The sequence below is a fragment of the Polypterus senegalus genome, chromosome 2, assembly GCF_016835505.1.
Source record: "Polypterus senegalus isolate Bchr_013 chromosome 2, ASM1683550v1, whole genome shotgun sequence".
In the NCBI taxonomy this organism is placed as follows: Eukaryota; Metazoa; Chordata; class Cladistia; order Polypteriformes; family Polypteridae; genus Polypterus; species Polypterus senegalus.
The window spans coordinates 291,313,404-291,330,184 of record NC_053155.1 but is presented as its reverse complement, the minus strand read 5'-3'; the positions used below and the strand labels follow the sequence as shown (position 1 = coordinate 291,330,184).

The 16,781-nt window shown below is 39.8% G+C and overlaps 1 protein-coding gene across 2 annotated transcripts in view; it reads left to right on the top strand.

Annotated features, from left to right (window-relative positions):
• Positions 1-16,781, top strand: part of LOC120523992 (stAR-related lipid transfer protein 13-like) — a 546,464-nt gene that overhangs the window by 35,744 nt on the left and 493,939 nt on the right. The window contains exon 2 of one of the 2 annotated variants that reach the window (XM_039745759.1): positions 1,557-2,424. The exons of the other annotated variant lie outside the window; for it this stretch is intronic. Coding sequence (XP_039601693.1) covers positions 1,717-2,424 — 708 coding nt within the window. The 5' untranslated portion in view covers positions 1,557-1,716. The remainder of the gene's footprint in view (positions 1-1,556; positions 2,425-16,781) is intronic. 2 annotated transcript variants of the gene reach the window in all.

The following is a 16,781-nucleotide window of genomic DNA, read 5'->3' as shown; positions in this document are numbered from 1 at the left end:
CCGTCGCTCTGCCACAGATGTCAAACTGTCCAGCTCCATGCCTACAATAGAGCCTGCCTTCCTCACCAGTTTGTCCAGACGTGAGGCGTCCCTCTTCTTTATGCTGCCTCTCCTGCACACCATCGCGTTGAAGAGGGCACTCGCCACAACCATCTAATAGAACATCTGCAGCATCTTATTGCAGATGTTGAAGGATGCCAGTCTTCTAAGGAAGTATAGTCGGCTCAGTCCTCTCTTGCACACAGCATCAGTATTGGCAGTTCAGTCCAATTTATCATCCAGCTGTACTCCCAGGTATTTATAGGTCTGCACCCTCTGCACACAGTCACCTCTGATGATCATGGGGTCCATGAGGGGCCTGGTCCTCCTAAAATCCACCACCAGCTCCTTGGTTTTGCTGGTGTTAAGTTGTAGGTGGTTTGAGTCGCACCATTTAACAAAATCCTTTTTGCAGTCCAGGCAGATGCTGGTATAAGCAGATGTTCAGTCACTTAGCTGGGAGCGTAAGTGGGTGAAGGTGCAGCTGGATACCTGTTACCTGTTAAATTTGCTTTCTTAACAGGCCTGGTGTGCCACTAAAGCCTAGCAGAATGGACAATGTCCACTTTGTCCTACAGTCCTGATCATTAATGAATCTATAAGCTTACAATTTCAGCTTCTCTCTGATACTATAACTCTCATTCCACACAACATTATTTTAAATAATAGCTTGTCATAGCTGGAATTTATAAATAGGACTCTAATATTACATATCTGCTCTAAGTCTACACATTTTTTCACACAGCACACTTCACTATATTTTTAATCTTAAACTCTGTTCCGGTCACACTGTGCAACTTTGTTTAGTCTGATGGTAAAAACTATGACCCCTCATATAAATACAGGTTTAGGGGCCCACCACAAGGTACCCTATAAATTCCTATAATTCTTCTCCATTTTTTTCTTTGAAAATAGATCATTCAACTTTAAAAGAACTCTGATTAAAAATAAATATCTTTTGCGAAAATAATCTGTTTAGTCATAATAGATTTCAAAATAATAATAAAGAAGATGACATGGGTAATGCAACAGCTTTGAAATGTGACCAATGCATGATTCATTCTTCACTCTGAATGGACTATAAGACTTTCCCAACTTTCCTACCTTATTTATTTAGCTTTTTAAAATGGAACTTCACTCTTTAAGGTACTCTTTACTGATACAAAGCTGTTATAAAACAGAACAAACAATATTATAACAAATTAAAAACGGTAATCTTTCATGAGAAGATGCATTAACAGACCTTACCACTCCGATGTTGAAGAAGACCATTACAGGTCTCCTGAGGGTTTCTGTAGCTTAGAAGGTTTGGTTTTTTTTTGTTTTTTGCCTTGAGTGAGTGTCACACCAAGATCAGAAAGCGGGCTGCCTGTACCTGCTTTTTAGTAAATGGACAGTTGTAGATGAATAAGGGCTTTGATAGACTTAAAAACAGCTTAATCAAAATATTTACATTTTAACTTTTCACTCCATGGAACCTTCACATTTTAACTATTTATGTATATATTATTTCTCAGGTTGTACTGTCTGTATGAAGAAATCAGCATTTCAAGTATCCGTCTGTTTTCACCATTTAAAAATGCCACAGAAGTCGCCTACTGATGAAAAAGACAAAATAATGCAATCACTTGGGTTATTAAATCCTACTTATGCTTTGTAAAGAGTGAAAGACTTGGAATGGAAAGTCGACCACATCAGCCAGATACAGAATCTTTGCCGCCTTCTGTCATTACTCGGCAGAATTCCTCCATGGTCTGTGATGGTGATGTACAGTCCTGTCGATGTGAAGCTAACATGGAGGAGTGCAGTAGCAAATCTGCGATTAATTCTCGTAATGCTTCATTTGAGAGACTGGGTAGTGTACTGTGTGAAGAAGAAACATTAAATTGTAAGACAGATGCCAACCTAAAGACCGAAAGTAACTGCCAAGATCTTGCTCATCCAGCTGGAGAGTGTAATAAGTATACAGACTGTCCATCAAATCCTGAAGACTGTGATTTCACCAACAAAAACGCATTAAATACGAGTGGCGAGCATCGAATAATTAAGCACAAGCCCAGCTCAATCACATTTTCAGATTGTGAAATCTCAGGTAGTTGTCAATCAAGTTGTAGCAAGGAGCTCTTCATTGATGAGGGTTCCGATGCAGATTCCTCTTCTTCTGGTGAAGATGACAATGATGATGATGATGATGATGTTTTCACTGAGCTTCCTCAACATAAGCAATTTGTTATTAGCAGGCACAGATGGGTAGTGAGACATGATAAAAAAAAGAAAAAGTATGTTAAAAAAGATTCTGGGGCTTCACAGACAGCCAGACAAGAAGAAAACCAGTCATTCAGATCTAGCAGTAGTGAAGCTGAAGAAGAGCTCGTCATTAAAGAGGTAAGAGTAGTTGTGATTAAAAGTGTCTAATTTTATGAACTTACTTTCATTCTTTGATTGATTTGAAAACTTATTTGGCATAGAAGCTTAATAGTATCAAAAAGGTGATCAACCCTCAATTGCAGTCCTTCACCTAGTAGAACAAAAGTAGGTAACTCCAGAAAACTTGTTGGGTTAACTAGTAGCTAAGCTGTCCAATGTCTCTTTCAGGATACTTTTTTGAAATTGTCAATGTATCTGCTATTAACTTCATGTCTTTGTAGCTTGTTCCAGATTACCACCTCCCTTTGTGTAAAAAAACTGCTTCCTAGCTTCAGTCTTAAGGTGCCCTGTTCCTTAGTTTTCATTGATGCTCTTGACTGTGTGGTTCATTATTTAACTGAAAGAATGCTGCTGAATCAACATTTATAGATGTTTTTGAGGATATTGAAGGCCTGGATTAGGGCCCCTAACTGTGTTTTCTGCTCCAAATTAAAGAATTTTGATTACTTGGATCTCTTAATGCTATGTCACACTTTTTCAGTGATTTTTATCGTAGCCTTTATTTGCGTAATCTTACCAAGTCCAACCCATGAATCCATTAATATGGCAAGGTCAGTAACTCACTCCAACTAGTCCATGACCCACTCTGATGAAGTCAAACATGTTTGATTTTGTATTTTGTCGTAGCAGCAGGCTTGTGTGAATGAGAGTTGGCAACCAGTGAATGGTCGCCTGGAAGTTCAATGCATATGATGCAGCTACGAACAAATAAAGAATGCGGATGTTTTAGACCACACAAACAGAAGAGAAGCTCATCTCTCTGGTGTCTTATGTTTCATACTATGACAAAATGAAAAAAGAAAAAAGGAAAGGGCTGAGACTGTGGCTGAACTCTATTAACCCTTCATACAGCGCAGGTTCTGTCAGGCAGCACACTGTTGGTTGTCACAAAAAGAGGAGTGCATGACTGATCTGAAATGTCACAAGAGTCACTAAATGTGACATGCTCAGCAATTTTCAGTTGTTTAAGTTGACATGGTCCAGCAACAAGTTCAGAAACTGCAGTCTGTAAGTCTTACACACAACTAAAAGTCACATTTGGTAGAAGACGTAGAGGACATGCCCTTTGGTCCTAAGATGGCTTTGGTTGCTCTTGTCTGCACAGCTTCTAGAGACATTTAGCATTTAGAGCAGAAGTTCACAAAGTACTCTAATGTGGTGTCACCTTTGCATTACAGAGGCCAAGAAAACCATGCCTTGATTTTTATTACAAAATTTTACAATTGAATTTTTTAATTGCTTCTGTATATTGTCTAGATGATGAGAATAGTGTGTCAAAAAAGGAAGCTTGCTACCTACATCTTGTATTTAAGTTTTATTTAATGTGCCTTTTGTCTGTGTTTAGCACTTTTTATTATTCAACAGTTCACCCATTTTTGAAGCTTATCCTTTTGTTTCTAAAATTGCTTTTCCGGCTGCTTCAGTATTTTCAGCCCATACTTTTTTTTTCTGTCATGTCAGAATTGCACAAGTTTTGATAACCATTGTATGTTTCTACTATAAATTAGAAAGAATAACATTGCAAGGAAAGATACTTGTGGGACTCCACTGAAATCATACTATGTGATATCATCTACTGCTGAATTCTGCTCCGTACTTGTAATGTTTTTATTTTCATACTGTATTGAGGATTACTTGTGTTCTGTTCTGTGTATTGTACTGTATTGTATTTACCGCCTTCTTTTTTGACACCCACTGCATGCCCAACCTACCTGGAAAGGGGTCTCTCTTTCAACTACCTTGCCCAAGGTTTCTTCCATTTTTATTTTCCCTACAAGGGTTTTTTTTTTGGGCGTTTTTTCTTGTCTTCTTAGAGAGTCAAGACTGGGGGCTGTCAAGAGGCAGGGCCTGGTAAAGCCCATTGCAGCACTTCTTGTGAGTTTCTGGGCTATACAAAAATAAATTGTATTGTGTTGTATTGTATGACTTCATCCTTTGTGGAAGATTCTCCTTTTATCTCTTGCTGTCTCTGGTCAATTAATCAACTTGGATACAATTAGCTTCTAAATTTAGAATTAATCTTAAGTTTGAGTTCTAATAAAAAAAAAATCACTCTTTAAAAGTGTGGTTGATGTTTACAGCAGAATATGATCTATTGTTTTTCAGGTTTTTTTTTAATATGTTTTTTGTGACACTGAATCCATTTCTGATATTAGTTTCTTAAAATTCTTTTATTTTAAAGTTGTTGATATAGTTTTGCATCACCACAAAGCCATTTTGCATAGCTATAGCGGTAGCTGCATGGTTGCTATTGAATAATTTTCAGGGTTGCACACTGCATGATAATCACGAGCCAAGAGGTTGCTGCTTTGTCCAAGATTGCGGATTCACAAAAGAATATCAAATCACTGGCTTTTGACTTTGAATTAGGATCACATTTTGTTTTGTGGCTAAGTATCTTTGACCTTTTGCTTTTGCTTTCAATTCTTGTTTATCTTCCAGTGCTGTTTCTCTTGTCCTTGTGGTGTATCGTCTTCCAGTGGCACAACTGAAAGTCATTTGCCCTGCTTTGTCTACTATCCTAGCTGTCTACCTTACTTACTGACAAGCTGTGAGGTGGAGGAACTGACCTTCTGGATATTAAGAGTTGTATAAACTAATGTGATGAACAGTGTTGTGCATAAACTAGTTCAAAAGAGTGCGTTCATTGAACAAGCTCATTTTTCTAAAACGGTAAACTTGACGTAACGTATTTGCAAGTGAAGAATTTGAACGTGAGCTAGTTCAGTTTTATGTGACATTCTGGTTCTGGTTTAGGTCCAGGCCCCTTACCCTGTAATGTAGGGATGGGGCCGAATCTGAATACGGTATTTGGATAAGCACAAATAGTGGATTTTTACAAATATTTATTGCGTATTAATTTTTTGCCATTTATTTGTATTTGGAAAAAATAATGTAAAATCAAAATGGCACTGTCTGTGTCTGCCTGCTTGTGCTTAAGCTGCGTGCCCACTGACACGATCACATGGTGAAGCTCTGCTTTAGCTTTTAGGAAAACATTGTACTTCATGAGGCCACTTTTATATTTTTCCCCATCAGACATGCGATGTGTGACAAGAATTTTGACCGGCAGCAGAATAGTTTAGTTCACCTACACGCTGGTTCCACAGTCACCATTTGTGTCACAGGGTTGGAAATAGAGCGGTAATTTATATGTATACTTGCATCTATTCAATTTCTTTTTGACCAGAAGGATATTAGTATACAGTAATCCCTCCTCGATCGCGGGGGTTGCGTTCCAGAACCCCCCGCGATAGACGAAAATCCGCGAAGTAGAAACCATATGTTTGTGTAGTTATTTTTATATATTTTAAGCCCTTATAAACTCTCCCACACTGTTAACATTATTAGAGCCCTCTAGACATGAAATAACACCCTTTAGTCAAAAGTTTAAACTGTCCTCCATGACACGACAGAGATGACAGTTCTTTCTCACAATTAAAAGAATGCAAATAGATCTTCTTCTCTTCAGGAGCAGAGAATTTCAGAGGGAGAGTGAGAGAGCGCAAAGAAAAGCAAACAATCAAAAATCAATACTTGTGCTTTTAAGTTTGCCGCGGCATTTTTAGAGGAGCGTTAGTATCTTCTAAGCAAACAGCCTCTGTGCAAACAGCCCCTCTGCTCACATCTCCTCCGTCAGGCGCAGAGAACGTCAGAGAGAGAGAGCGAGATTAAAGCAACAATCAAAAAATCAATACGTGTGCTTTTGTGCTTTTAAATATGCCGAGCACTGCAATAAAGCGGCATTTTTTTAGAGGAGCGTCAGTATCTTTTAAGCAAACAGACTCTGTGCAAACAGCCCCTCCGTCAGGCGCAGAGAATGTCAGAGAGGGTGAGAGAGAGGCAGAGACAAGCAAACAATCAAGCTCCGCGCGGGATGCATATCTTATAGCATTGAGGAGTTTTAGTTAATATGTAATACATGCTTTGATTGGGTAGCTTCTAAGCCATCCGCCAATAGCGTCCCTTGTATGAAATCAACAGGGCAAACAAACTGAGGAAGCGTGTAGCATAAATTAAAAGGCCCACTGTCTGCAGAAATCCGCGAACCAGCTTAAAAATCTGTGATATATATTTAGATGTGCTTACATTTAAAATCCGCGATAGAGTGAAACCGCGAAAGTCGAAGCGCGATATAGCGAGGGATTACTGTATATGGTTATACAGTCATGGCCGAAATTATCGGCACCCCTGGAATTTTCCCAAAAATGCACCATTTCTCCCAGAAAATTGTTTCAATTACAAATGTTTTGGTATACACATGTTTATTTCCTTTATGTGCATTGGAACAACACAAAAAAACAGAGAAAAAAAGCCAACTCTGACATCATTTCACACAAAACTCAAAAACCGGGATGAACAAAATTATTGGCACCCTCAACTTAATATTTGGTTGCACACCATTTGGAAAAAATAACTGAAATCAAGCACTTCCTATAACCATCAACAAACTTGTTACACCTCTCAACTGGAATTTCCGACCACTCTTCTTTTGCAAACTGCTCAAGGTCTCTCAGATTTAAAGGGCACCTTCTCCCAAAAGCAATTTTGAGATCTCTCCATAAGTGTTCAATCAGATTTAGATCCCACCATTGCTGACCACTTCAGAACTCTCCAGCACTTTGTCTTCAAACATTTCTGGGTGCTTTTAGAGGTATGTTTGGGGTTATTGTCCTGCTGGAACACCCATGACCTCTGACGCAGACCCAGCTTTCTGACACTGAGCCCTACAATATCTTTTGGTAGTCTTCAGATTTCATGATGCCTTGCAAACAATCGAGGTATCCAGTGCCAGAGGCAGCAAAACATCCCCAAAACATCTTAGAACCTCCACCATCTCTGATTATAGGTACTGTAGGGTTCTTTTCTTCGTAGGCCTCATTCCGTTTTCTGTAAACAGTAGAATGATGATCTTTACCAAAAAGTTCTACCTTGGTCTCATCTGTCCACAAGACATTCGCCCAAAAGGATTTTGGCTTCCTCAAATACATTTTGGCAAACTCTACTTTGGCTTTTTTAAGTTTCTGTGTCAGCAGTGGTGTCCTCCTGGCTCTCCTGCCATAGTGTTTCATTTTCTTCAGATGTCGACAGATGGCTCAAGCTGACACTGTTGCACCCTGAGTCTGCAGAACAACTTGAATATGTTTTGAAGCTGATTTGGGCTGTTTATCCACCATTCAGACTATCCGTCATTGCAGTCTTTTATCAATTTTTCTCTTCCATCCACGTCCAGGGAGATTAGCTACAGTGCCTTGTGTTGTGAACTTCCTGATTATGTTGCGCACAGTGGACAAAGGAACATGAAGATCTCTGGAGATGGACTTGTAGCCTTGAGATTGTTGATATTTTCCCACAATTTTTGTTCTCAACTCCTCAGACAAATCTCTGCTCTTCTTTCTGTTCTCCATGCTTAGTGTGGTACACTTAGACACACATCAGAAAGGTTGAGTCAACTTTTCTCCATTTTAACTGGCTTCAGGTGTGATTGCTATATTGCCAGCACCTGTTTCTTGCCACAGGTGAGTTCAAACGAGCATCATATGCTTGAAATAAAACGATTTACCCACCATTTTGAAAAGGTGCCAATAATTTTGCCTGACCCATTTTTTATGTATGTGTATATACATATATATTGATATATATATATATATATGTATATAATAATATATGTATATACACATTTTTTTTATATAAACTACTCAAAAAATGAAATGAACACTTTGAAAACACATCAGATCTCAATGGGAGAAACAATCCTGCTGGATATCTATACCAATATGGACTGGGTAATGTGTTAGGAACAAAAGGATGCCACATCGTTTAATGGAAATGAAAATGATCAACTTACAGAGGGCTGAATTCAAAGACACCCTGATAACCAAAGTGAACAAATGATGTGGCAGATGAGTCCATTTTGCCAAAAGTTCATTGCAGCAACTCCAAATCATACTCAGTAGTTTGTATGGCCCCACGTGCTTGTATGCATGCCTGACAACATCAGGGGGTGTGTGCTCCTAATGAGATGATGGATGGTGTCCTGGGGGATCTCCTTCCCTATTTGGACAAGAGCATCACTGAGCTCCTGGACAGTCTGAGGTGCAACCTGGTGGTGTCAGATGGACTGAAACATAATGTCCCAGAGATGTTCTATTGGATTTAGGTCGGGCAAGCGTGGGGCCAGTCAATGGTATCAATTCCTTCATCCTCCAGGAACTGCCTGCATACTCTCGCCACATGGGGCCAGGCATTGTTGTGCACCAGGAGGAATCCAGGAACGACTGCACCAGCATGGGGTCTGACAATCGGTCCAAGGATTTCACCCCGATACCTAATGGCAGTCAAGGTTCCGTTGTCTAGCCTTTCCCTCCATGGATATACCTCCCCAGACCATCACTGACTCACCACCAAACCGGTCATGCTGAACGATGTTACAGGCAGCATTATGTTCTCCATGGCTTCTCTAGACCCTTTTACGTCTGAAACATGAGCTCAGGGTGAATCTGCTCTCATCTGTGAATAGCACAGGGCACCAGTGGTGGACCTGCCAATTCTGGTATTCTATGGTAAATGCCAATCAAGCTCCACGATGCCAGGCAGTTAGTATAGGGCCCACCAGAGGACGTCGGGCCCTCAGGCCACCCTCATGTATTCTGTTTCTGATTGTTTGGTCAGAGACATTCACACCAGTGGCCTGCTGGAGGTCATTTTGTAGGGCTCTGGCAGTGCACATCCTGCTCTACCTTGCCCAAAGGAGCAGATACTGGTCCTGATGATGGGTTAAGGACCTTCTACGGCCCTGTCCAGCTCTCCTAGAGTAATTATCTGTCTCCTGGAATCTCCTCCATGCCCTTGAGACTGTGCTGGGAGACGCAGCAAACCTCTTGGCAATGGTATGTATTGATGTGCCATCCTGGAGAAGTTGGACTACCTGTGCAACCTCTGTAGGGTGCGGGTATCGCCTCATGCTACCAGTACTGACACTGGCCAAATGAAAAACTAGTGAGAAAACAGATGAGGAGGGAGAAATGTCAGTGGCCTCCACCTGTTAAACAATTCCTGTTTTGGAGGTCATCTCATTGTTTGCCCCTCTGTTTCATTAACACCAAAGCAGCTAAAACTGATTAACAAGCCCCTCTGCTGCTTAACTGACCAAATCAATAGACCAGACGTTTCACTGACTTCATGCTATACTCTGATTAAAAAGTGTTCTTTTCATTTTTTTTGAACACTATCTATATATGTATAAGGTATTTTATTTTCATTCCACTTCAATACCAGGCCCCTTTCATCCTCATTATTCATTAACTACTGAGAGCAGTCAAATATGGTATTGTAGAAGAGGATTGTCAGTAAATATTGGACATCTTATTTGATATTGCTTGGTTTGAACATATAATACACATTAACTCCCATCTTAACTCCAATAGTAAAATTTGTGTCCCTTCCCCTGATAATCTCAGACACAGACTAAGTTTATGTCCACACTATTACATTTTAATTTAAAAATTGCATGTATAAACAAAAACAGTCTGTCCACACTAGCATTTTTACATCATATACAAAAGTATTTCCGTTAACACTAAAACGCCCAAAAATGCATATGATGTGGCTGTTTGCCTACACTGGGCATGCGTGCAGCTTTGACATCTTACCCAAAACTGGCAAACCTTGAAGGGATGGTAATGCTGTTGCCCATCGGATTTATTAGAAAACTGTAGCGACTGGTAACTTATTTGCCTGTAGCTCATGTATGCAGCATTCATACTGTAAAACAAAACACAATTTCGATGCACAGCAAGCGCCATGGAAAGCAACTCTTTAATGTCTGCTTTGTTGAAATATGTTATTCCTCCATAAAGGGAGACCACCTGGGGAATGTGAAGTTGTAATAGGCAGGAATCAGTCAGAGAAGGGCCACATACTAATCAAAGGCTGACCCGAGAGTGATTAGAGTCTGCACTTTCAAAGTTCTCCATTTTCAGGGGTTGGAAACAGAGGGGTAGGTGAAAATGGAGACTAATGTCCATGTTTTCGGACTACAATGTAGTAATGTGGATGAGGCTGAAATAGTGCCCTGATGGAAGAAGGAGCAGAGATCAGCATTGTCTCGGTCATCCTTCATCTTTGTTTGCTAGAGAAGTCATTGAGCAAATTGTGATGTGCTGATAAAGAAAATGTGGGCAAAAAAGTAAAGAAAAACTGAAGTAGGCAGAAACCATGTTAGCTGAGAAAAGAAGTGGGTTAATAAGGGTCAAAATGCTCTTAAAGCTGAGGAAAAATGTGTGCCCCCCGTTCTAGAGCTGCAGCAGTACAGACACCAGCACATTTGAGGATGAATCACAGAGTGTTAAATATTGTTTTGCTCTTTATTTCTTTATGGAATGCAACTTTAACATGGACATTCACCACATATTCATTATAACTGAAGCATTAGCAATTACATATTTCTTTCTCCTCTGGAACATTTTTGAATATCAAGGGAGTGAAACAGTTTGATAACAATGAAAAACATTTCTGTGTGTTTATGCTAATAGGAAATGTGCAGTAAAAAGCAAAAAAAAAAGCTTCTGTTGACCACCTTGGGCAAGCCTAATAATTCAGCACATATTTCTATAGTTGTTATCAAATGTGTAAATAGCCCAAGATAAGCACATTCTGTTCTGGCCTTCAAACAGTGCAGTAGAGCCCAGTCAGCACTGAAGTGCAAAGATTCCAGCACACCTTTGGATTTTATTTACAGATGTTAAGGCAAAAAGGGGCACAACTAGAAAAATGATGATGTTTGTGAAACTGAATTTCAAATATTCTCCCCTTTGGCTAAGTGAGTAACTAATATTTAACTTGCTTATTATTGTGGTTTGTGGTAGTCTGAAGTAAAGCTTCTGTTCTTTGTGACTGCTTTATAGTCTTCACTGAAGTGCATTGGGGTACCTGCTATTGCCATTACTTTTAAAGGTGATATTTGACTGACAAAAAGTCTAGACAGGCACACTAGGGTAGAATGCAGAGCTGAGGGGCTCACATTTACAGATGCAGAATAAGCTGGCAACGCTGCAGTGTTGACCAAACTGGAACAGCAGGCGCAGGAGCTGCTGAACATCATTAGTGACAGAGCAGGAAAACTGGGACACCCCGTCAATTTGTCCGCCATGTTACCTGTTGGTGCTCAGGGGATTGAAACGGTCAATGAACTTAAGCAGGTAGGGTCCATAATCTCTGCAATGAAAGCTGCTGCATCTGAAGACAGTGCTCAGTGGCATTTGCAAGCCTAAAATGGCATCTGTGGAAGAAAGTGTCTAGCAGAAAATGAAGATCATGCTATTTTTTTTAATTTATGTCATAATTTATGCACACTGTGCAAACTTGACTGAAAAATGTACCTGAGTTGCCTCGAAAGCTTGCATTTTGTAATGTTTTTAGTTAGACAGTAAAAAGTGTTGTCATGCTTGACTTATAGATAGATAGATAGATAGATAGATAGATAGATAGATAGATAGATAGATAGATAGATAGATAGATAGATAGATAGATAGATACTTTATTAATCCCCAAGGGAAAATTCACATACTACAGCAGCAGCATACTGATTAAAACAATATTAATTAAAGAGTGATAAAAATGCAGTGCAAGTTAAAAAATGCAAGATGGAGAGTGCGAGGCAGGTGTAACAGTCTATTATCTTGTATAATGTTAATGTTTACCCCCGCGGGTGGAATTGAAGAGTCACATAGTGTGCGGGATGAACGTTCTCCTCAGTCTGTCACTGAAGCTGCTCCTCTGTCTGGAGATGATCCTGTTCAGTGGATGCAGTGGATTATTTTAATGATTGACAGGAGCCGGCTCAGTACCCGTCGCTCTGCCACGGATGTCAAACTGTCCAGCTTTATTCCTACAATACAGCCTGCCTTCCTCACCAGTTTGTCCAGAGGTGAGGCGTCCCTCTTCTTTACGCTGCCTCCCCAGCACACCACCGTGTAGAAGAGGGCACTCGCCACAACCGTCTGATAGAACATGTGCAGCATCTTATTGCAGATGTTGAAGGACGCCAGTCTTCTAAGGAAGTCGGCTCTGACCTATCTTACACAGAGCATCAGTATTGGCAATCCAGTCCAATTTATCATACATTCATAATTTATGCAAACTCCAAATTTTTTTATTATTTTTTTCTTTAAGCAATGGCTTTGTTCTGGCCACTAATACATAAGGCCCCGCTCTGTGGAGTGTACGGTTTAAAGTGGTCCCATGGACAGATACTCCCAACTTCGCTGTGGATCTTTGAAGCTCCTTCAGTGGTACCCATGGTGTCTTTTATTATGTCTCTGATTAATGCCCTTCTTGTCCAGTTTGTGAGTTTTGATGGGCAGCCTTTTTTTGTCAACTTTGTAGTGATGTCATGGTGTTGTTATAATGGATGTAATGGTGCTCCATGGGATATTGGAATTTGGGAATATTTTTTATTAATCAATCAATCAATCAACATTTATTTATATAGCACATATTCATACAAAAAAATGTAGCTCAAAGTGCTTTACAAAATGAATACAAAAATAGAAGACACAATAAAAAATAAACATAAGTCAACATTAATTAACATAGAATAAGTAAGGTCCGATGGCCAGGGTGGACAGAAAAAACAAAAAAAACTCCAAAAGCTGGAGAAAAAAAATAAAATCTGTAGGGGTCTGATTTTTTTGTCTACTAAGAAACTATTTTCTGTTTTTTACATTTCTTTTCTATTTCATGGAGTCCAAATAATAATCTTTTTCAATGGTGTTTACAAATAAATACTCTTGGAGCTGACAAAGGGTCAAAAATTCCAAAATTTCTTTTTAGAAATAAAAGTACACACACTTGTCATCAAGCTTAAATCAAGACACAACTAATGTGATGCGTGATTGCTACCCAGTAGACTAATGTGTAAACACTACATTGCTACCCTCTAGTGGTCACCTCTGTAAATATCTCATACAATACCCTGTCATGCACCAAAAAATGTTAATTGCAGGTCAAACATTACATACAAGAATGTTAATTCAGGGTTGTAAAGCCCCAACTCATTATTTAAAAAGAGTCTGAGTTAGATAAATGGAGACTGACAATCTCTTGTTGGGCTGTTCTCACTGTAAACATTTTAATAGATAGATAGATAGATAGATAGAGAGACAGAGAGACAGACAGATAGATCCTCAGATTCTCTTACATTCTCAAATGTTGCAGACATAAAGTAGCCATTAGATCAGGGGTCTCCAACTCCAGTCCTGGAGAGCTACTCTGGCTGCAGGTTTTCATTCTAACCCTTTTCTTAATTAGTGACAACATTTTGATGCTAATTAACTTTTTGCCTTAATTTTAATTGATGCACAACTTAAGACTCAGGCCCCGTAATTATTTATTTTTTTCCTTAATTAGCAACGAAACTATATTAAGACACAAAATGAACCAACACATAAACAACAACCTGCATCCATCACACAATAATAGAAAATAAAGAAAGGTGAAGGCCTCAGTAATGTTGATCTGCTCAGGTCCACAAAACATTTTGACAGCTGTCAGGGATGCCAGGGGCGATGACCCGGCCGGGGATGCCTTGGAGGACCGGAAGAGGGTGTGCGCCCACCTCCGACTGCATGCGGGCAGCCACCCTGGTTGCTTTGGGGACCACGGGTAAAGAGCTTTGAAGCTGAACCCTGTGGGCCCGTGGTCACCGCCAGGGGTCGTCTCCATGCCTTTGGAGCCCTGGACCTCAGCACTTCCGTCACACTGGGGCGTGCCGGTGGGAGATTGCCGGGAAGCACCTGGAGTGTGGATAAAAGGGGCCGCCTCCCTTCATTCGAGGCTAGAGTCAGGTGAGGAGAGAACAAAGCAGGAGAAGCGAGAGTAGAGGCGGGCTGAAGAAAGGCAGAGAGTATGAGAGGCCTGGACTTTGGGGAACTCGTGGTGGTTTGTGTGCACTTTTGAACGGTAAATATTGTAAATAAACGTGTGGTGGTGGAAATGCAACATGTCTGCCTGTCAGTGTCCGGGGCACATTCACACAGCGCTCATAAAAAAGAAAAGTAACAGTTTTGGAAATATCTGCCATGGCAGAATGAGCACCATGGAATTAAATAACGGGCTTCAAATTAAGAAACTGAATGAAGGTTGGAATTTGAGGCCCCAACTTAGTTGGTCATCTGTTGGCTCATTTCACGTCAAATTTATGTTTAGGTGCCGTTTAAGGAAAAAATAATCAATTCAGTGGTCAGAGTCTCAAGAAAAGTCAATTAAAATAAAGGAAAATAGTTAATTAGAAGCAAAAACTGGTCACTAATTAAGAAAAGAGTTAAAATTGAAACTTGCAGCCACAGTAGCTCTCCTGGGGCCTCATGCATAACGCAGAGCGTAGAATTCACACTAAAACATGACGTAAGGACAAAAGTGGAAATGTGCGTATCCAGCAAAAAATCCAGATACATAAATCTGTGCGTTCGCCAACTTCCACGTTCTTCTGCTACATACAGTAAATCCCGGTCAGTGTGAAAATTAATGCACGTGCACGCGCCTGCTGCCACTCCCCAAACTCCTCCCAGAATTACACATAATTGAATATGCAAATAAATATAAATAGCCCTTAAGCTCAGCATTCTGTGAAAAGGCAATGGCAAAAGCACAGGGGAAATAGAAAAATTTCAGCAAATACCAAGTGCAGGCAAGGAAAAATATTTGCTGGTTTAAACAGTGGTATAAACAACAAAAGGAAGTTGATCGAGTGACATAGCATGTCGGAGAAACTCGAAAGCTCAAGTTCACAAAGTCTCACAGTGCCCGAAATAAAAAAGAAGCTGTCAGATATCAAAGTCGCCGTGAAAAGGTACAGAGAAAAGAAAAAAAAAATAGGGACACTGTGAGAAAAAAGCTTGAAATGTCAAGTTATTCTCAAAATTTCCACTTTAATCATGTAGTTTACTTTGTCATTAAAGTAGAACATCAGAAACTTCATCTTTAAATTGTTTAATTTACTAGTTTCTGAAATACCATCGTAACTAAAGTAACACGTTAAATGCTTTGTTTTGTATTTGATCTTTTGCTCTGTGTGTGTGAATCACTACATGCTTCCGCTTTCTCTTTCTCTGACAGGACACAGAATCCATTACATTCGTGATATTACAGCTCTCTGAATAATTAAAATACTGAGATGTATACTTGATATCATTTTCATGATGATAGGAGTTAAAGCATGTTATTAAAAATGGGAACACAGTGGCGCAGTGATAGTGACGATCTGGCGCCCCATTCAGAGATTGTTCCTGCCCTCCCGCAAGATGCTTGTTGTGCCGTCTTCGATGAAATAATTTATTGCAGGAGTACTGTCTCTTTCAAATGTACTAACCTCCAATTCCTGTCCTTCCTTTTTTTTCTCCAAATAACCAATCGCCACACAATCAGCTCTGTAATAGACGTTAAGCCATCTGTAAGCTTAGAACGCTGATTCTTCAAAACTTTTAAGGAACATTGAAATATCTTTGTAGTACCTGTTTAATTATTCTGTTCATCTATCCATCCAGTGTCACGCCAGCACTAGCAAGAATACAGAGCAAGGAAGGAACAATCCCAGAATGGGGCGCCAGCTCCTTGCTAGCGCTGCGACACAGTGCCCTCACATGTTTAATTATTAACAATATAGATTATTTAAATGATGTTAATATTTTATCTGTATAATGTAATAAACATATTTTGCTGCATTTCATCTTAAAATGATATCGTCATTGTATGTAAATATGATCTTTATAAAGTGGCTCAGGTTGTGCAATATTATAACTGTATCACAAGTTTAAAGTGAGGTAATTGTACTAATAAGTATAAACAGTTCTACAAGAAGCACTTGATGGACTGATTGAGTGCGTGTATAGTTCTGGGGATGAAACTGTTTCTGAACTGTGAGGTCCGTACAGGAAAGGCTCTAAAGCGTTTGTCATATGAGACCACTTCAATAGACAGCATGGCTGAGGCAGCGTGTGCTTAATGCTGTATCCCGATAATTCTCTTTCCGATCAGCTGCTGTGGAGTTCTCAGATACAGTGATATAAATACTCTGAGTGGTGCATTGAGAGGAGCAACGCTAAAGCAGCTATGGCATTTGGAATAGTTTGGCCATTCCGTGGACCATTATATTGTTACAGATTAATTGCAATCAAATGCCTTAAACTAACAATAATTTCAGCATATTTATAAAGCCGCGTCAGGGATGTGCATCTAAAAAAGAAAAGGAAACCACACTGGAACAGTAGCATTGCTTTGATGCTGGGTGCCACCAGTCTGCAAAACCGAATGGAGAA